Raw genomic sequence first — 22445 nt, 5'->3', positions numbered from 1 at the left:
TGATTGTAACTTTACTATGCTGATTTTAATCATTTAAAATTCCCAATATAAAAGATTTCACGGTCCTGTAATGATTAGTTTTGGAAGCTATATCTCAGATAAAATAAACCCACAGGTAGGTAGAATAATACTTACAGGTGTCCTCTTCTTCCATGAAAATACTGATCACATAACAGGCATACACAAAACCAACCAACTGCAAAGGAGAAAAAAATATCTTAAAAATCTAGGACAGATGTCCATAATTAAAAAGCCTATGTAACCAATAGATAAAGAATACACAGTATTATCGTCTATGAATTTGTAATAGAAAAAAATCTTAAATGCTATTTAAATGTTTTAAAATAACAGCCGTGATTTTAAAGAACCTTTTCACTTCTACTTAGGTTTAATGGCTTTCTAAAGTAGTACACAGAACTGGGAAAGAAACTGCAGACATTTCACTTAGATTTTGATTTGGGATTTACAGTTCTTATATTGCAAAATCACCACAGATTATTCAGAACATCTAAGTTTTGACTATTTGTAGAGCAATTTGTAGCAACTCTCATTATTACTACAACTATTTTAATGTTTAATTACCACAAAGGGAATCAAAATATGTTCATTGTAAATTAAATACCAATCATTTACTTAATTGTGGAAAATGCTCTGAGCATGTAAATTCTATTTGAATACGAAATTGTTTTGTTAATTAGCCACTGCCAGCCACGAACACCACATATATTGTTCTTCTTACTTGACTGTTCCCCCTTTGTTTCTGCATCCCCTCCCTTCCCTAATTAGTAACTATTTGAACCTGTCCTTTGGCACTCAGGGAATGTTTAAGAGACTGAAACCTTTTTCCTACTAAGAAACAGGGATACAAAAAGGCTTTTGTACCCTACGGGGCCTCACAGGGTCCTACTTGGTTTCAAGGGCAGGGATGTGTATGTGCGCCCATAGTCCAGGGTAAGGCCTTCTGAAGAGAGCTGGCTGTGCAGTTCTGGAGCAGGACCCTACCCAAGAGAACAATATTCCTTTGAGTTCTTCTGCGGTCACATCGTACAGGGAGGCTCCTGTTGCCTCATGGGATATTGCTAGTACTTTAGTAACACATGAAGTCCTAACGTGCAGTCCTGGTGAGGCTACCAGAGTCAAGCCACATGTTAGATATTGTTAAAGGCTGGTTTTTCTTAGGTTTTTAGAAAATATATAGACAGATAGAAAGAAATAGGAGTAATATTTTCTCCTTATGCTTCCATGGATTATCTTGTTCATTCCTTTTAATACATGTGTTCTACTTTGGATTCCTTTATGTACCTCATTAGATGAATATGACCTACTGTGGAGAATTGACTTTGAAGATGACCCTTTTGCTTAAAGAGCAGTGCAATGAGTTCAGCTGACATGAGTCCTAGTGACAGAAACAGGCAGATCAGATATCTTTTGAACCCTAAAGAGCTAGACCAAGTGACGGCCAAACAAATCAAGAGTCTCTTTGTATGCAGTGTGACTAGGATGGCGGATACTTTGGGTCTCTTCTACTCACTCTGCAAGGAGAAGGGCAGTAGAAGAATGGATGAATCATGTTACAGTAGAAAAATGTCTGAACTAGTTTTGTTACTTTGGTTACAGACCAACATTTAGATACTGCATTGTTTATCTTGGACGTTGCTTATTGAATAGTTAGGCCACAGATGCTTGATAGCTTACGTAGTTCAATAATTTTTCCCCTACAGCAAACTCAGCTAAGTTAGATCTCACAAATCATTATTTTTCCATCTAAGTAGGTGAAAGATAAGCAAACTGTTTTGATTGAGTGCTGTAGAACTTTTCTAGTATAAAGCCAAGGCCTTCATGATAGCTCAATACTACGATGAATACTATTTTTCTACTTTCCTAATAGACTATACATCTCTATAAAAAAATCTGTTTAGACCTTTATGCTGATTTGAAGTAGAATAAATTATTATTTTGTCTTCATTGATACCTTTAGAGATGACAATGATGTCTAAAGTGTATATTAGCGTATTATTAGCCTCTTTGACAGGGAACATACGTTGGTGTCTTCTAACATTAGCTCATTCCATTTGATATGCTGGGTCCATCGGCATTTACTGGTTGGTTCATTGGCATTTACTGGAAGAAAGGCCAGAGGATTGATGAGAAGGGTCCTTGAGAGCAAACTCGGTGAACTCAATGCTAAAACACTCTTTTCATACACCAATATGTAGAGTTAATTTGATGGGGTTGAAAAAAAATCCCATCCTGATAGATTTTAACTTGAAAATGAAGTCTGCCCCACCCTTCTCTGGTTTGCCTTCCAGCTGTTACAAGAGACCTGGGAAACAGTAACTGCTAATGACTGTTCCATAAATTGCTTTGTTACATATTTATACATTTAAAGGAACAAATCGAAGCAACCTCTAGGGACTCTTTTTAATACAAAATAAAAATTTATTTTTTTGCAGGAAACTTTTTAATGATTCTAATACAAGTTTCCTTCCAGGCTAAACAAAAAGGGGTTGACCAGATGGCTAACACTGAAGAACAAATGCAAGTTATTTAGTTCTGATTCCGTCATTTGAGTGAGTGCAGCTGAAATTCAGGGAGAGGTTTGGCGTCAGGATGAGACATTGAGCAAGTGAGAAGGACTGCGTAAGAGACGATTATAGATGTACTTTTATAAAGGCAAGAGGAGCAAACTCAACTGAATAATTTTTCAAAAAAATGCTTTTACGGCTTCCCTGGTGGCGTAGTGGTTGAGGGTCCGCCTGCCGATGCAGGGGACGCGGGTTCGTGCCCCGGTCCGGGAAGATCCCACATGCCGCGGAGCGGCTGGGTCCGTGAGCCATGGCCGCTGAGCCTGCGCGTCTGGAGCCTGTGCTCCGCAACGGGAGAGGCCACAACAGTGAGAGGCCCGCGTACCGCAAAAAAAAAAAAGTTTTTACTTAAGTTTTATTTATTTTGTATTTCTTCCCTGTGTTTTAGGACCACCGATTATTTTTAAATTATTGGGTTAACTGTGTTTCTGAAAAGATTGTCTATATACTGAAGATAATTCATCGATAGATTTATTTCTCTTTTTCCAAATGAGTCTTTTTTTTTTTAATAAATTTATTTATTTATGGCTGCATTGCGTCTTCCATTGTGGTGCGTGGGCTTTTCTCTAGTTGTGGTGAGCCGGGGCCACCCTTTGTTGCGGTTTGTGGGCTTCTCATTGCGGTGGCTTCTCTTGTTGCAGAGCACAGGCTCTAGGCACACGGGCCTCAGTAGCTGTGGCTCGTGGGCTACAGAGTGCAGGCTCAGTAGTTGTGGCTCATGGGCCTATTGCTCTGCGGCAGGTGGGATCCTCCCAAACCAGGGCTCGAACCCGCGTCCCCTGCATTGGCAGGCAGATTCTCAGCCACTGCGCCAACAGGGAAGCCCCCCAAATGAGTCTTCTGACAAATAGAAAGTAAGATCAGGCTCTTAGTTATAGTGATACCACACTATCCTTCCCTATTCAGTGAATTATTTTTTATTAATGAAATGTGAGAACACCCAGTTTTTAAAGAACAGAGCAATGCATAGCAACAGAAAATCTGTCATATCCAATTGTTTACTAATGGATCTTAATAATATCTTGAGAGACGTAAAGAAAGGAATTTTGGCTAAGTAATTGAAATATGCAATACCATTAACCGGAAACAATAAGATAAAGACATGCCGTATTAGAAATATTAGATCATCGTCCAGGCCTTCAAACAGAATTTGTCAGACATAATCTCAATATTATAACAAATCAATTAATTAAAATATATCCTTTTACTTTTGCTTTATTGACTGGCATATTAATAAAATATTTATTCCCAAAATTACTTTTGCTATCATGATTAACCAAATGACTGTTTAATTAATAATGTTATTCTCATGAGAACATGTCTAGACATCATGTTAATCACTTATCTGTAGAAGCTGACTGTTGCATAGTTCTTGGTTTCCCAGAACATGAGTTGAAATAGTCCCTGTGGCTTTCTGCTTATCTCCAACAAATGGAATAAAATGCATTCTTGCCAATAGTGAAGACACATAAAATAAATAATATCAGGATAATAATCCTGATTATTTCTGCTTTAAATAAAGTTTTGAGTCATTCGTTTTTATTAAAGACACCCCTTTTCCATTAAAAACATCCATCTCTATAGTTGTAACATTTGAATGATTTTCTCCTCCATATTGTAAATTCTGATTGCATAAATTCCACCTTTTTCAATATATTAAACGGATGTAAATGGCATAAGACTAGATTCCAACACCATTTTTCTTTTTTTTTTTTTTTTTTTGCGGTACGCAGGCCTCTCACTGTTGTGGCCTCTCCCGTTGCGGAGCACAGGCTCCGGACGTGCAGGCTAAGCGGCCATGGCTCACGGGCCCAGCCGCTCTGCGGCATGTGGGATCTTCCGGCACTGGGGCACGAACCCGCGTCCCCTGCATCGGCAGGCGGACTCCATTGTTTTTATATTTTGATGAAGGGATTGACTAGTTTTTGCAAGTAAGATTTGTATATGAGATTGATTTGTTTGGGCCTGCGGGCCTTGTATAAGGATTGCCAGGATTAGGTTTCACACATGCAGATACTAGGATGGCAGCAATCCATTGTCTGTGTGTCCTGCTAATTGTGGGTCTTGGTAACAATGAGTCAAAGAAATGAGTCATCTCTACAAGCCTGACCAGTTTTAGGTGAAGTGGATGGGTGAGAAAAGCGCATTTAGGGAACTTAGAGAGAAGAGCTTTTTCAGACCTAGCGTTAGGGTGAGAGAACTGAGGGGTCTGAGGGAAGCCAAAAGGATTCTTGAACAATAATAACTCCCCAATACTTTCCCAAATTTCCCAGCATTCACACCAACATTTAAGCCCTAAAGCTTAAGAGAATCCATAAGGAATGACAGAAGTTTCTCTATTTAACACAGGTTCTAAACAGCTCTTTGTTAGTCAGTTCTTCCTCAAGTCCAAAATGACTTTATAAAAATCTTGGCCATATATATGTGCTAGCATATTTGTTTCTGATGAACCTAGGGGAAGGACAGGAATAAGATGCAGACAGAGAGAATGGACTTGAGGACACGGGGAGGGGGAAGGGTAAGCTGGGACGAAGTGAGAGAGTAGCATTGACATATATACACTATGAAATGTAAAATCGATAGCTAGTGGGAAGCAGCTGCATAGCACAGGGAGATCAGCTCAGTGCTTTGTGACCGCCTAGAGGGGTGGGATAGGGAGGGTGGGAGGGAGATGAAAGAGGGAGGGCATATGGGGATATATGTATACATATAGCTGATTCACTTTGTTATACAGCAGCAACTAACACACCAATGTAAAGCAATTATACTCCAATAAAGATGTTAAAAAAAAAAGAGAGAGAAAGATGGAGAAAAAAAAAGTCTTGGCCGAAGCCAGCCCTATTGGAGGCAGGCAGGCAGAGACTGACCCGCTTTGCTCTGTGTAGAACTTCGTCCCTATGGAAGTCATTAAGTTGGACACTTGTGACCAGAAAGCTTCTGCATGTAATTTATTTGGGTTAAGGTGTTAAGTTCCTTATAAAAGGAAGCATAGCTACCTAATGTCAAGAATGTGCAGGGGTTGGGATTTTACTCTACTTTATAAGCTAGCAAGTTAGCCTGTTACTCTTTCACGGGTGCTGGACCAGAGACCAAGGACTTTGTTGCTCACGGCACAGAAGCCAGCACATGCTTCACACCTCTTTGCTGTATCCCCCGTGCCCCTTGGCCCATGATGGACCCCTGTGCGTATAGTGGGTGGTGTTGCAGGAGAGGAATATTGAGTTACTTTTTTTAAATTGGAGTATAATTGCTTTACAATGTTGTGTTAGTTTCTGCTGTACAATGGAGTGAATTAGCTATATGTATACATATAGCTCCTCCCTCTTAGGCCTCCCCCTCCCCCAATCCCACCCATCTTAAAGCATTCGTCTAAGTAAAAAAAAAAGACAAACAATAGAAAAATGAGCAAAGAACATAAATATCTAAGCTATACAGAAAGAAAGAAAATAAACTGTGGAATGATGTCATACATCAGTCATAAATTAAAGGCACATTAAGAGTACAAGAAAACTATGTTATGACCAAATTTGCAACATTTTTTTTTTTGTGGGTGTGTATTAGCAAAGGTGGTCAGATAGATACTCTCATATACTCCGTTTGGAAGAAAAAGTTGGCAAAAAGCATTATACGCTTTCACCCAGTAATTTTACCTCTAAAAACCCATCACACAGAAATATTTAAAGAATCTCTATAGTGATTTTTTTTTTTTTTGAGTTACTTTTCTAGCAAGAGGGAGCAAGCCTACTGTTTGTCAGGGGTGGGACGGGGGAGAAGTTACTTCATCCCTTAGGGATGCTAGCTGAAAACACAACCCTGAGAAATGGTTCAGGCAAAGAGTGACGATAAATTTGGAGGTCATCAGTGTATCTATAGATAGTATTTAAAGCCATGTGACTGGATTAGATCACTAAGGAAGTGAGTGAAGGGAGAGAAGAGGTCCAGGGATGAAGCCCTGGAACATACTACATTTAGGGGTTGGAGAGAAGTTAACTCACCAGCAAGAGACAGAAAAGGACTGACCCAAGGGGTACAGAGGTACAAGAAAGCCAGGGCTACTGGCCGCATCCAAGGCCTCAGATAGGTCAAGGACAGCCAGCACTGTGTTACTGAGCACTGGGCTGGGTAAAGTGGAGGAAGTGGGAGACCCTGATGGAAGTGGTTTTGATGGAGGGTGGGGCAAAAATCTGATCAGAGTGGGTTCAGGAGGAAATAGGGTGTCAACAATTGTTTCAAGAAGTTTTGCCTAAAAGGACAGTAGAGAAAGGAACAGCAGCTGGAGAAAGATGTGAGGTCGATGGGGATTTTGGTTTTTGTTTTGAAAAGTGGGCATTACTACAACATGTTTGTTTTCTGATGGGGATAAACTCTTTTTTTAATCATAATTCACAATTTGGGGTCATGGAGAACAAAGAATCTCTCGCCTGTCCAAGCACACACGCACTTGTTATCTGTCTCCAAGCCCTCTATAATCCTGCTTCAACCTGGCTTCCGAGGCTTATCCCCGACTCTTCTCTGCCATAGCCTGTGCTCCAACTCCCTACACTTTCCCCACTCTTTGCATGCCCACCAACCCCTAACCCGTTCTCATATCTCTGCTTGCCCAAACCCACTCATCCTCTAAGTCCTGATGTTAATGTCACTTTCTTTGATCTCTCCAGTGGATACGCCTCTAGCCTGAACTGTCTCAGCACTTTGTTCTTATATCTCCAATGGCGGTTCCCAGCATTGCTTTGTATCATAGCTATGTGTGCACTTCCCAGTAGACCCTTGAAGGCAGGAACCCTCGGAGAGAGCTGATAGCATGGCCACATCCTCTGAGAGTCCTGACCTGGGTCCTTCAGGAGGAGGATCTGCTCCTTCCCTTACTTTGGCATGGCCTCATGGAGGCACATTTCACATGATTATACAATCGGTTTGCATGTCTGTCTCCACCACCAGGCTCTGGAGAGAACTTTTTGTCAACTCAACTTTGCATTTCGGACACATTGTCTGGTAAAAAGAATGTACTCATTAAATGTTTATGAATGAATAAATGATGAGAAGCGCTGTATTGCAAAGCAAAGTGGGGGCAGGGAAACCAGTATGGCTGAAATAAGGTGGGTGAATTCTAGTGTGTTAGCAACGCTGAAATTCCCACAGGGTTCCTGGGTCACTCAGCCAACGTAAAAGCCGGCTCTGCTCACCACAGCAGTAGCTTTCGTCTTGATAAGTTCCATAGATTTTTGCTGTTTTGCTTTGATACCATCTGGGTCATGCAACAAACACGAGAACAAGCCAATGATTGTACCATGTTAGACAGATGGATGTATCGTAAACATGTAGAAAGAAAAGGGATATTAGGGATCTTAGTCTATTTCCACTTATGAATTAACTATTGGTTGATTTTACATGAAACCAAACATTTGAAGTACATTAAAAGTAGCTACAGGCATTCCTGAATACATGCTGCTTCCTTCACTGGGGAGAAGAGAAATAAGATGATGGAATAAGAATTTTCTAGCCACTTTTCTGAAGTGATGCGTGGTTTTCATAAGGAATGCTCCAACCCTCACTGCAAGTCTGAATGCAGCCTGCCCTCTTGTCATGTCAGGATGACAGACGACAGAATGTCCAGGCACATGACACATGGTTACTAACTTGGGAACCTTCTGACTCCCTCTTTTAGAAGGGGTGTGGGCTCAGCTTTGTGCAATGGCTCACCCTCTGTATTGGACGGGACAGCAGGCATATCCTTCCTTCCTAGGGAGATATTTAAGATCCCACATGCCGCGGAGCGGCTGGGCCCGTGAGCCATGGCCGCTGAGCCTGCGCGTCCGGAGCCTGTGCTCCGCAACAGGAGAGGCCACAACAGTGAGAGGCCCGCGTACCACAAAAAAACCAAAACCAAAACAAAAAAAAAACTCTGAGACTGAAGAACAGGCTGCAGGTGGACAGTCTCATCACACAGAGCTGTGTGGACACGTTTCTTTCTCTATGGCTTCCAGGAGGGCTTCTTCGTGCAACTGTCACCCATGTCCATCTGTTTTCTTCTGTGTGCCCAGCAGAACAAAAGTCTGGGAACTTAGGATCCTCAGGGGAGGAGGTCCCCGGAGGGACTGGCTTCTTATTTATTATGACTCCAGAGAGAGTATCCTCGGAATCCTAGTAATTCCTAACCTATTTGTTTTTTAATCAAGCTGCTCAGACTTACCCTTCAGGAATCCAGAATTTGTTATGTCTGTTTATGGAAGTGTCCTATGCCAAGTGAAGCCTGAAATTATTTGAAGACATTTGGTTCACTCTCCTAAGAGTCCCACTGGCACCCTGGGCTCCAAATGAATCAATGAATATGGAAATAAGTTGTTTTCTCTGCGATGACCATAAAAATATACACTGGCAACGGCATCACGTTACTTTGGGCTTTGGGGATTTATTGCCCTTATGTGTATGAGAAGCACTTGTGTAGACAGTCAAAATGGAAAACAAATGGTTTGCTTGCTTCAACCAAGGAAGATAAGCTTTTTAATGACAGGCTTTTATGATGCAGACACTCTGCACAAGCCAGCTCAGCAATCTACAGAGGACACACAAGTTACTCTGACTTGCAAAAAGCTTTGTTCTCAGTGCATTTCTGGTGTCAGGTCATTGAGGAATAAGAGCATTGTTCAAACAGGACAGACAGACAAGCCTATTTAGGTAACTCGTATCTGGGACCTTTCTAAGTGTCCACTGCCAAGCTTGATGATTCTTCAGTGGCACCATGTAAATAGTTTGGTAGGGTCATAGTACCTGAGTGTTACGAGGTAATGTGAAGAAAAATGTTTCTATTAAGGGAAATGTCTTCTAGTTTTTACCCATTTTACAATCTTAAACATAAAGCTAAAAGTCAATTTGTAAATGTGTGAGATGCACGTAAATGTAGCTTGGAGCTAAAGAGTTGCTTTTGTGATGGTGTTGGAATGTGGTGGGTAGGGTCTTGGGTGAGCATGTATGGGGACTTACTCCAGGTCACATCGAGCTCTGCCCCCTCCATACCTGACCCTCTACATGGAGTCAGGTCCAGGGAACTGGAGTAAAAGCTGGGCTTGGGCAGAAGCCCACTCAGACCCACCTCAACTTGTCTGTTCCATCTTCTGTCCCTGTTTCCATCTTGAGCTGTTGACTTCACTCTCTAGCAACTCAGACCTCTAGTTCTGATGACTCATTTTGAATCTGTTCTTTGGCTTACTAGAGCATGTTGACTCTTCTTGTGCCTCTCAGGGTCAAGGGTGGGCACCCTCAGTGTCTCAGGAGAGACTTTCCTTCCAATACGCCCTCAAATCCAGCTTGCCACTGGACCACAAAACCCGACAGTGGGACGTCCATCTCCAAATCTTACGTATTGAGAACGGAGATCCCCAGAGCACTCACTGAAAGGCAGCGGATGGCAGAGTGGCCATGCTCTGAGCCCCATCTTAGGTAGCCAGGCACTGCCCCAGGGCATACAGATCTGTGTGTCTGTCCACTGCCACCCGCTTCCCACTGAGGAGCTGGCTCAGTCAGCAAGGGAGTCGTTGAGAGGATATTAACAAACGGCAATGTCTGGAGCCCTGTCGATTGTGGACACTGCTCCCGCCATCCAGGGACAGTCATGCAACCTCTGTAGACTTCTCAGCCCCTTGTTGCAGATAGAGTTCTATGTGGATATATAGACTTTACAGGTCTTAGGAGAACCCGAGAGAAAAACAGGCATTCCTCTGCTTGGACGATCTGTGGAATTTAAGGGGAGACATTTTGCAAAATGGAAGTCTACTTGTCCGTAATCAAGTGGGGTTTTCACAGGTTTCTTAATTTGTTTGAGGGATGTATTTCAAAGTGCCACCTAGTGACATGTGGTAGGAGCTGTGATCCCCTTGGCTGAATTAGTACATGGAGTCAATTCCACCTAATTCCCTTCTTGAACAGAGACCGAATGAGACCGTGGTCTAGTTCTGAGAAGGCCCCAGGGTGTCCTTTGTGAGCAACTGGCTGCAGGACCAGGGCACCAGCCTTCGTAACTAATGAACCTTTGAGGGAAGCAGAGGCGCAGCCTAGGATCTGCCCGGACTTCACTGTTCTGCAGCGATCACCCATCCTCCATTCAGGGCCAAGGCGGGGCAGGATCCCATGTCATGGACCGCCTGACCTCTCCCGATGGTCTCTGTGATGAGTACTGCCACCTCGCCTGGGTGCTGTTCCTGTGCCCTCCTTTGTTCTGAGCCTCTGTATCTCTTTTCTCATGACTTCTAGAACAACTTCAGGGTCCCCGGGACCAATGGTCTTCTTTGGAGGCATTCAGGGAGTTCCATTTAACGCTTGAGGAATCCACAAGTGGCAACTCTTGCTTCTGGTGTTCCTCCAGCGTATCCGGTTCTCAGGATGGGTTTCAGCCTCGCTCCTGGAATCCAGTGCTTATCTTACAGTTAATGGTCATGCTGGTTGAGAGCCCAGCTTTGTGGTTGGAGAGATCTCAGTTCAAATACTGCCTTTGCCACTACTATCTGAGCAACCTTTGGCAAGGTATTTGACCTCTCTGAGCCTCAGTTTCCTCATATATAAAATGGGGGAAATGATTGTATTAAATACTTCATTGATTATTGTGAGGGTTACTGAGCTAGTGGATGTCTAGTGCTTAGCACAGGGCTTAGCAAGACACTATGGGTCCATTGATTCATTAAGCCCTTATATCTTTAAGACCTAAGTTCTATCATTATCTTCATTCTATGAAGGAGAAAACTGAGGCACAGAGGTTAATCAGTCTGTCCCCAAACCACTTAGGTAGGAAGTTACACTCTGACTCTGTAGCCCGTGATGCTGACCCGTCTCCTTACTGCTGCTATATATACAGCTCTTCTACAATCCAAAGCTGCATTTACTTGGCAAAGCAGTTACAAACTCCTTTATACTATAATCTCAAGATTTTTCTTTTAAAAAAATGAATTAATTTTTGGCTGCGTTGGGTCTTTGTTGCTGCGCGCGGGCTTTCTCTAGTTGCAGTGAGCGGGGGCTACTCCTTGTTGTGGTGCGCGGGCTTTTCATTGCGGTGGCTTCTCTTGTTGCGGAGCACAGGTGCTAGGGCGCGCCGGCTTCAGTAGTTGCAGCGCGCGGGCTCTAGAGTGCAGGCTCAGTAGTTGTGGCTCGCAGGCTCTCGAGCGCAGGCTCAGTAGTTGTGGCGCATGGGCTTAGTTGCTCCCAGCATGTGGGATCTTCCCGGACGAGGGATCGAACCTGTGTCCCCTGCATTGGCAGGCAGATTCTTAGCCACTGCGCCACCAGGGAAGTCCCAAGATTTTTTGCACAGTAATCTTACATGGGATTAAGTACTATCCAGGTGTTCACGCACCCCACTGCTCACCACATGTTCTGGTCTTTTAAAATGATGATTTAAACTTTCCAAAGCAGTTAAAAAGCCTGAGAAGTACAAGATTTGAGTCAAAAGCATAAAATAGTTCCAAGATGCTTGTGTCTAATAATCTGGAGTTTTTAGACTTTACTTTTAGTTTTACTAGATACTTTTCCAATACAATGAGCAACAGTCATCATTATTCCTTATGTTGAAATCATTAGAAAGGAGGCGGTTTTCACTAATGTTATCCATTTTCTTATTGCCCAAACTAAGAGTTTTCTCCTAAGATGGCTTTGGAATGATCCCAGAACTATAAGGCTGTGATATTTCCTTTCAAATTCTAGTGCCTGTCAGGGTCCAGGCGAATTCATTATTATTGGAGTTTAATTGATTGCTAAATGTTTTGTTAAAATTCAGGTGCACCATGTATTTAGATCCAAGCACAGTCTAGCAATCATTACTGAAAATGCAACAAGGTTAATTCACTATGATCTACTCTTAGAGAGTCTGTGTTGATCTCTAGGGGTTCTATCATTTTTGTTCCTAAGAGTCCTCAAATAATGTGTTTAAGAATCTATTCCATTGTAGGATGGTGGAAGGATGGAGTTTTCTTTATAATTTGTGAAATTCATCTTTCAAGAAATGAGACAGTTGCCCAGGTCCAAGAAGGAAAACTTAAAGAACCACCCAAGCAGCAATCTTGGTTCTTTACCTTTGATAAAAGTGCGTAGCATGATTTATGGAAGCTGGGGATGAGCTCTGGGTTGTATAAGCCACACTAAAGCTGTTGCAATCCAAATATGTCAGACAGAGCCATGTGCTACCAGTGGGGTCAGTGGGATTCTCAAAGGAGCAGCTGTTCCCGTGGTGCCAAAGCTGGCTCTCGGCAACCTTTGTTGTCCCCAGTTGGCATTTTCAAGGTAGATATCTCAGGCCCAATTGTCAACCTCCATCAAAGTGCAGAATGTTTACATGTAACCACATTCCAGAAAGGGAATTTGGGAGTTGGAGTGTTAATCAAAAAGGATATTTGGGTTGGGTAAGAGGGGTCGGACTGAAAGAAAGTAGTTCTAAAACTGTTTTTTCAACTAATTTTTTTGGATTAAAGTATTTTACTTCAAGAACCAGTGAAATTTCTAGATGCTTTAAACTGTACCCACAGAAATCCTAAGTAAAAAGTAGGCGATATTTTTTGTAGTTGTGGGTGAAAATAAATGGCACCTCTGCTTCTATTTCAGGTGTTTAAAAATGAGAATACGTGACAATAGCTCTGACTATTATTGGTTTCTTGTTCCAGTTGTCGGACTGAAACTGTTTTGCTGTATGGGCATCCCAGGAGAAGGGCATTAGGGTTGGTTCAGTGGTAGTTAAAGCTGGTCTCCTTACTCTGCCTTGAGAAGTAGAAACTGTGTGGGAAGAAGCTTTGGTGTCACATAAACTCAGCGGGAGAGAATAGTGTTCAGTGAGCTTTAAAAATATGGCATCTTAAAAGGGTTCTCGAGGCATCTCTCTCAGCATCACTGACAAAAAGTATATGTTCCCTACCAGGTTTGATAGCTTTCTACTTTTCCACATGATGGGAGCTGAGCTGCGAGAATGACCTTATTCACTGTAGAGAATTCTAGAGAATATCTGAATGGGCATATATTACACAGCTATTGCTAGGTAATAATCTGATACTTCAAGACAGATGATATCTCCTTATATTTTATGGTGCATGTTTCTATTTCATTAGAAGAAGAGACCTATGTAACCATTTGTGGTGACATTTGAGTATTTACTAGGTACTTAGTGCTAAGTTCTCCAGAATTTAACTTTCACAACGTATTTGTAAGGTGTGGATGAGGAAATGAAGGATCAGAATAACTAGTTTCAGTTTACACAGCTAGTTAGTAGTGGAATCAGGAATCAAGTGTACGTCATTAGTCTACAAAGTCCACATATTTGACATAGTTTAGAATGTCTCCATATTCACTGGGCGAGACCCGAGACAGTGAAGACTTGGGTTTCATTAGAGCTTCTCCACTGAGAAGGCACCGTGCGTGGAAAGTGGCTCATGCTGCCCTCCCAACAGCCCTAGGCTCCCAACCATTCTTGCTCACTGATGGACCAAACCAAGCCCGACCCTGTATCACTTCTTCTCCTTCTCCTTTCTTTGCTCCTCCTCTTGGGTCACAAAGTAGAGCAGAACTATAGTGCTCATGCCTTATAAATATGAACAAATGAACTGGGACTTCCCTGGTGGCTCAGTGATTGAGAATCTGCCTGCCAGTGCAGGGGACACGGGTTCGATCCCTGGTCCTGGAAGATCCCAAATGCTGTGGAGCAACTAAGCCCGTGCGCCACAACTACTGAGCCTGCGCTCTAGAGCCCGTGCGCCACAACTACTGAGCCTGTGCTCTAGAGCCCGCGAGCCACAACTACTGAGCCAGTGTGCCACAACTACTGAGCCTGTGCTCTAGAGCCCGTGCTCCTCAGCAAGAGAAGCCACCGCGATGAGAAGCCCACACACCGTGCATCACAACGAAGAGTAGCCCCTGCTCGCCACAACTAGAGAAAGCAGGTGTGCAGCAGCGAAGACCCAATACAGCCAATAAAAAAGAACAAATGAATTTTAACTTCCTCAGTTTCAACTGTGGCTTCATCTTCCTCCTCAAGCTTACTCCCAGCCTCAGCCTGGACCTCAGCTTCATTTCCAGAACCTGGCAAATTCTGCGTTAATGTCTCGCTCGTGATCTTCAGGAATTCCTCTACATAGCATCAAATCCTGACAGCTGTGAGATCCCTCTGAGCCCATCTTGGCAAATCAGTTTATCTTTTCATTCACAGTTTCCCACCTATTCAAATGAGGAGAATACATTAATAGATTGTTCCCATAGACTTTTCCTACAATAAACATCTTTCTTTTTTTTTTTTTTTTGCGGTACGCGGGCCTCTCACTGTTGTGGCCTCTCCCGTTGCAGAGCACAGGCTCCGGACGCACAGGCTCAGCGGCCATGGCTCACAGGCCCAGCCGCTCCGCGGCACGTGGGATCTTCCCGGACCGGGGCACGAACCCGCGTCCCCTGCATCGGCAGGCGGACTCTCAACCACTGCGCCACCAGGGCAGCCCTACAATAAACATTTTTGATCCCATGGAAGTCCCGAATCCAACTCAACACAATCCTTATTCTTGCTTATTACTTTGTTGAGTGTAAGACTATTAAAGTGAACCGATCAATATATACACAGACACACCTTACTGTATTTTCTTTCTCCATGCATTCCTTCATTCTTTCTTAATGCATCTGAGGGTAAGGAGTCTTTCCTCTTTAAAGGATCACTCCCGTCTCTCTAATGTTTTTTCTTGATTTTTCAAAGATCTTTCTTTTGCTCTTTTGAGACATTGTCTCCAATATCTCCTTTTCATGGACTCTTTTCCTTCTGCCTTCAAAAATGTTTAGTTCTCCCTTATCTTACAAAAATGTCACTTGATTCTCTCACGTCTCACAGCTTCTTCCTTCTACGCATGAACGTCTGAAATGAATGTTGTTATTAGCTGCCTGCTTTCCTCTGCTTTTCATTCCTTCCTTAATTCACTGCCATTTGGCTTCTGGCCCTACTTTTCTGCTGAGATTGCTCTTGTAAAGGTTAGCAGTGTACACTTTTTCAAATCTAATGGCCTTTTTATCCGTCAAAATTCACACAGCATCAGAGTCGACATGAAGCTCCAACTGGACTGTGAATATTAGATTCTGCCAGGCCTCCCCATCTCTATCCCACCTGCTTCTGGACTTCAGCAGCCCCAGCGCCTAGAAGCAATGCTTGCTGTGCTGACAGTGGACCGAAAGGCTAGGTCAATGGTGGGGCTTAGCAATGAATTCCTTTCTGACAGCAGCAGCATGGTCCTATGTGGGTGTGATGTTGAACGGCCCTTGTGTCAAAGGGGACAAGCTGGGACAGTCCAGGCTTGGCACAAACCTGGGGTAGGAATAATCTGCCTGGGATCTGGGGGAGGAGGGACTGGCTCCAAAACAAACTTCAGGAGAGAGTCAAAGTCAGCTGGGATCCTGGCTCTAGTCCCTAGCTGAGGTTGTCCCGATTCAAGAGAGGAAAGAGAGCCAGGATCCAGCTTCGGGGTAGTGATACATTTGCAGAGCTCTTGGTTTTAAGGATGGAAAACAAGTGCAGTGCATTTAAGGAGAGTGAAGGAGACTGGAAGCAAAGGCAGCTTCAGATGAAAGGAGATACAGAAACCAGGGAGAGAGGCAGCTAGGGTTCAAAGCCACCTTCCTTCCAGTTGAGGAGAGGGAAGCGTGGGGATTCGAGGAAAGAATCCAGCCCAAGAAATCAGGGCAAAATAACCAAGCATGCTGGCTGATGGCACAGTTAGGAATAGATCAGGAAGGACATGAGTTTCTCTGCATCCATGGCTTCTCTTTCTGCAGTTTCAGTTACCCTCAGTCAACTGTAGTCTGAAAATATTACATGGAAAATTCCAGAAATAAACAATCCATAAGTTTTAAGTTGCTCCCTGTTTTGAGTGGCGTGGTGAAATCTCATGCCATCCCACTTTGACCCGCCCGGGACGTGAATCATCCCCTTGTTCAGCATGTCCTGCCAGTTAGTCATTTAGTAGCTGACTTGGTTATCAGATGACCAGTGTTTGTTTAAAGTAATCCTTATTCTACTTAGTAATGGCCCCAAAATGCACGAGTAGTGATGTCGGCAGTTTGGATATGCCAAAGACAAGTGGTGAAGTGCTTCCTTTACGTGAAAAGGTGAAAGTTCTTGACTTAAGGAAAGAAAAAAAAGCCATATGCTGAGGTTGCTAAGATCCATTGTAAGAACAAAGTGGTGAAATTTTGAAGAAGGAGAAAGGAATTCGTGCTAGTTTCACTGTTGTGCCTCAAACTGCAGAAGTTATGGCCACAGTGAGTGATAAGTGCTTAGTTACGATGGAAAAGGCATTACATTTGTACAATAAGATACTTTGAGAGAGAAACAGAGAGAGGGAGGCTACATTCACACACATTTTATTACAATATATTGTTATAAATGTTCTACTTTATTATTGCTGTTGCTAATCTCTTACTGTGCCTAATTTATAAATTAATTCTCATAGGTATGTATGTATAGGAAAAAACACAGTACTATATATAAAGGCTTTGGTCTATCTGTGGTTTCAGGCATCCACTAGGGGTCTTGGAATTTATCCCCCAAGGATAAGGGGACTACTGTATACAGCCTGATGCTCACACTGGCCCTGGTTACTCATTGAAGGCTATGGAATTACTTCCAGACCCTAACAGTGAGTTGGGAGAGGGCTCCTAATATATTACTAGGCTTGCATCTCACTAAGCTGGGACTTTACACGGGCTGAGGGCATGCACTGCCTCTCAAACTCAAATGACCATACATATTACCTGGGATCTTGTTAATCTGCAAATTCCAATTTAGTTGATTTGAGGCGGGGCCTGAGATCCTGCATTTCTAGCAAGCTCCCAGGTGGTATTGCTGTTGCTGGTCTATAGGCAGCTCTTTGAACAGCAAGGAGGGCAGGAAGCAATTGTTATGAGCATTTGGGGTAGGACAGAGCCTGATTTAAATTTTACAGTATTCCCTTGTGTCCTTTTTAGAGTTTTCATTCTTAGATAATAATAACAACTGCAAATAAAAGGGGGAAGGGGAGGTTGGGACGAATTGGGAGATTAGGATGGACATAGCTACACGACCATGTGTAAAATAGACAGCTAGTGGGAAGCAGCTATAAAGCACAGGAAGCTCAGCTCGGTGCTCTGTGACGACCTAGATGGGTGGGATGGGGGGAGAGGGTGGGAGGGAGGTCCAAGAGGGAGGGGATATAGGCCTACATAGAGCTGATTCATTTCATCGTGCAGCAGAAACTAACACAACACTGTAAAGCAATTATACTCCAATAAAAAAAATAAACAAACCATAACAACAAAACACAAACAAAAAAGCAAACAAGTGAAACAGAAACAACAGTAATGTGAGAAACGAATTCTGCGAGTGTTCACGAAAAACATATTTCGAATTTCAGTCTCTGTTTTCACATCCTTTGAGTGATATTTTCTTTTCATTAAAGATGAAAGTGGACCCAGCTGCATTATATGGATTTAATCAGATATTTGTACATGAATGGAAGTTAGCATGCCTAACTGACTTTCAACCCAACTCATTTTCTGACGTGCCTTCTGCAGAATTTCACATCAGGATTGCTATCCAAATAATTAAAGCTCCAGCATTTCTCTCACTGAAATCAGATCTCCAAGATTTTGAATTCATATTTGTGATTGATAACAAGTGAATAAATAGCTAAGGAAGAAATCTGTTTTAAAGTATATGTCTTTGCTGGGTATTGACACAATTTAATCCATCTAATGCAGTGTTGGATTTTCCTTGGGAATGCCATCTTATGGCAAATATCTTAGGAGGCACAAATCTTTATGTATGATCAAAATGCAATTAATCAAGATCATTCAAGAATCTTCTGCTTACACAGACACCTCCACTTGCCTTCCAAGGCTCTGTTCTACTACAAAGTCAATCTTCTCTCTTCTGGTTGGGGAAAATTTCTCCTCTTTTACCCAAACGTTCCATACTTTCTCATCATTCCAACCCGTTGATCATGGGTATTTCCAGTGTCTGGGTGGCTGCCTCCTTTTTAAACCTTTCCCCATTGTATATGTCTTTATGTATACACATGCATACACACACACACACACACACACACACACACACACATTTAGGAAGTAACTCATCAGTAAACGTCACAGCTCTCCCTGACTTCCTCAGGCCACACTGAATCACTAGAGGAAACATCTACTCAATATTCTGTAATAACCTATATGGGAAAAGAATCCAAAAAAGGTATATATATCTATATATCTATAACTGATTCACTTTGCAGTACACCTGAAACTAACACAATGTTGTAAATCAACTAGACTCCAATAAAAATAATAATAATAAAAAAACAACAGGCCAGCCCTGCTGGGAGGGGAACCTTGTCTTCAGTCCACAGATATGCTTCATTTTGTTCATGTGTTATTTTCTTAAAATGTTATTTAAGATGGTTGTCAAAAATAAAATATTATTTTGGAAGATGTCACAAAAAATTTCAAATATCTAGTTTTCCTTAAAAGAATTGGACCTGTAGTTCTGCGTGTCACCAGTCTGCTCAAACTGAACAGCTGCTGCTCTTTCAAACTGAGCAGTCTCAGATTTTCCAGAGTATCCCCATGCCCTATTGACTGACTTCTGAGCTCTTTGAGTCTTTCCTCTTATCTTGTGATCCTTAAAAGGGGGACGTGAAAGCTCGAGTGGGGAGGGGACCTGAGCCAGTGGATCCGAGCACAAAATTCTATGCAAACATTTGCAGGTATCTGCGTTTGTCTGGAGAGAGTCCACTGCCTCAAGCACATTTAGAACTATGTCCTGCTTGTACGAGAGCCCAGCACTGATTGCTTCTGCGTGAAATAATTACACAAGTTATTTTCTTCTTATTAAGCCAACTGTTTACACTAACGTATATTTTAAAAGTGGAATGGAGTCAATATATTATTAGAAGTCCCCCCTTTATTTTGTATGTCAGGTAACTGACCTACAAAGCTACTTACCACTGCCTGACACATCTTATTACCCTTTCTTTACCATTTTATGTGTGTATGTCTCAACTTTCCAAATTAATGACAGACTCCTGGAGGGAGCGGTATCATCTACTATTTATTTCTGGAAGCTAATAGAAGACCGTATATATATCAATAAATAAGTACCTAAATATTTTTTTTTACCAAAAAAACTGGGGTTTTGATGAGAGAAATCTCCTCCTAACCGTTAAGATCTCCTTCCTTTACATTTGAATTTATGGTCACTTGCATTAGAATGGCACACCTGGCTTTGTATATTTGTATCTATGTTCTCAAGCATATAATTTGAGCATTTCACCAGGGGGCTAATAACTGCGGCCTGGAAAGTGTGAAGATAAATCTTATTCACAAGTCATTAGATCCAGAGACATTTTCTCACATCAGTTAGTATGGCGATAGGTTTTAAAAGGTCTGCCTGCTTCCCCCCATGGTGCTAATGTGAAGTGAAGTTAATCAAAGACAAGAAAGGAAGCATATTTGGAAGGAGGTTTTGCAGACGTCATTTGAAATGTTAACCTTTCTGTGTAAGGCTCTGACTATGAAATACTTTTATCTTGAGCACTGTGCTGCTTCCTTCCTTTTTTTCTGTTTTTTTTTTTAATTCTGAAAGGTTTTATCTTACGTGATACCTAGAGATGTCTCTTCTCAGAAAAGGAATTAAATGATTGTGTAACAAAGAACTACTAAAATATATTTTTAAAATATATATATTATATATAATATATATATAAATTTATATATTATATATTTTATAAAAATAAATATAAAAATTATATTTAATTTTAATAATAAAATATTTAATATATTTAATTAAAATATATTTAATGGCTTTAATGGATAAAAGTCACCTATGGAATCTGTTGTAACCTTTACCTCACACATATTCACCAGCCCCAGTCTTGTTATTTTTGCTTTTGCTACAATTTTGATCCTGTGAATAGAAGGATTTTAAGCCTGTCTCCACTTACTGATGGATTCTCAAAGAATTTTCAGCCCGGACTTTCCTGACATCCTTTCTCTGCTATTTCATTCAATTAATAATATCGATGTGTGTCAAGATGGAGAGAGGAAGGGAGAGGGAAGGAAGAAGAGGAGGAAGAGGAAGGAGGCTGGGAAGAGTCGGGTGTAGAGAAAGAGAGGGAGGGAGGGAGAGAGGGATGTGCGTTAAGACGGAAACCATGTCAGAGAGCTTTGCTAGGAATCTTTTTTGCATTTTAGGAAAAGCAAAGTCACCATGCAAACCGGCCAAATAGGATGAAATTTTGTCTCTGCTTAAAAAAATAAATAGGAAGAGTATTTCAACAGTTAACAGTGACATCAAACTGGCTCTATTTGTCCCCCCCACTTCCCCCTCTCTGCTCGTTGGCTTCCAGAAGTGTCCAGTGTCACCGTGTTCTTCCATGCCGCTCCCTAGTCCCAGATGTCTCGTTGGCATTAAAGAGAAAAATCACAGCCCTCTGGTGGTCTTCAAAGGATAAAATATTAAAGGGATAAAGCCATCTAATGATCTTAAAGGGCTTATAAAGGTTGCAAAATGGCACATTACCTGGCCGTGGGGAAGCGCTTTATCCAGTGATGACAGAGGTGACATGATCCAGAATGAACACTCCAAAACGGTGGCACGCACTTCCCTTCTGGGTGAGCAGGCCAGCCCTGCTGGGACGGGAACCTCAAATCCAGTCTCCCTAGTTGGTGAGCGTGCAAGCACGTACATGCTGAGAGCATGGGCACCCGAAGGGCTCTCCAGTTAGAGGAGAAGAAAACTCAACTGACGAGTTGGAGTGGTAACTGTCTATGCTTGAATACATTTCCGAACTGGTGGCTTCTTCTATACTGTTGTTCAGGGGCACAGGCAGAAATTAAACACTCTACTTGTGGGCAGAAAAAAGACCTTCCAATAAACTGGAAAACAGCTCATGGAACATACGTAAGTTGTAAGGAAGAAGTGGTCTGAGTAGCAGGATTCCACTCGCATCCTGGGTGTGGGCAGTGGGCTTGAGTGAGGAGACTATCTACAGGACATATCCTTTCATGGTTGTGCAAATTAACTAACTAAAGGAAAATCAGAGACAGAGAGCTATCAAGGCTCATTTGCTAGAGATCTGTTTGTTGGTCAGTATTCTTATTTGCTGTCAGAGCTTAAACATAATAATCCCCTTTGAAGGGCAGTGTTTTTAAAAGTTTAGTAATGTTGGCCTGCTATCTTTCTAAGGGGGCTTATTAAAAGATTTTAATCTGCTTCAGATCAACGGATTCAAGAAGGATAATGTGGGTTCCAACAGCTAGAACTGTCAGCTAAGCTGAAGATCTATTTATGTTTAAAATAAATTATTCTTATAGCCACTGAAACATACCACACTTTAATTGGGAAGGTGAATATATAGTGCGTATTAATACATATTTTCAGCTAAAATCTTATTGAAGGAAACGAAATTATTTTAGTTTTCATTATGCCATTCCATTGTGGTTTCCCAAGATGAAACTAGACATATTAATGATGTATTATTCTCCTTTCAAACCCAAACCTGATTAAAAGTCACCCCACACTCATACCAGTGCCAGACCTTTGCTCCCCAAGCGCTCCCCTCTGAATCCTGGTCACTGCTCAAGGCCGATCCCAAGTGGTTTGCCATGAAAGCTTCCTGAGTCTACCTCGGACTTCCCTGAAATTTCAAATCATGCCTATTCTGAGTCTCCAAGGATTCTGGTACCAATTCCAGTGTCTGGGTTTCCCCCCATGCCACTATGCCGTTCTCCAACATCGGCTGGGTGTCCTACAATTCAACTCAATTATGACATATCTACGTGGAGACACCATCAAATCCCACAGGTTAAGTAAGGGCTCAGTCCCACAAGACTGCCCCT

The 22445-nt window shown here is 42.2% G+C and overlaps 1 protein-coding gene across 1 annotated transcript in view; it reads right to left on the bottom strand.

The window, feature by feature from the left end:
• Nucleotides 1-22445, bottom strand: part of NKAIN3 (sodium/potassium transporting ATPase interacting 3) — a 518578-nt gene that overhangs the window by 29097 nt on the left and 467036 nt on the right. Inside the window, 1 exon segment of the mRNA XM_032609360.1 lies at nucleotides 136-196. Coding sequence (XP_032465251.1) covers nucleotides 136-196 — 61 coding nt within the window.

The sequence above is a fragment of the Phocoena sinus genome, chromosome 17, assembly GCF_008692025.1.
Source record: "Phocoena sinus isolate mPhoSin1 chromosome 17, mPhoSin1.pri, whole genome shotgun sequence".
NCBI classification, from domain to species: Eukaryota; Metazoa; Chordata; class Mammalia; order Artiodactyla; family Phocoenidae; genus Phocoena; species Phocoena sinus.
Note: the sequence above shows the minus strand (reverse complement) of the source record. Positions and strands in the feature narration are given on the sequence as shown.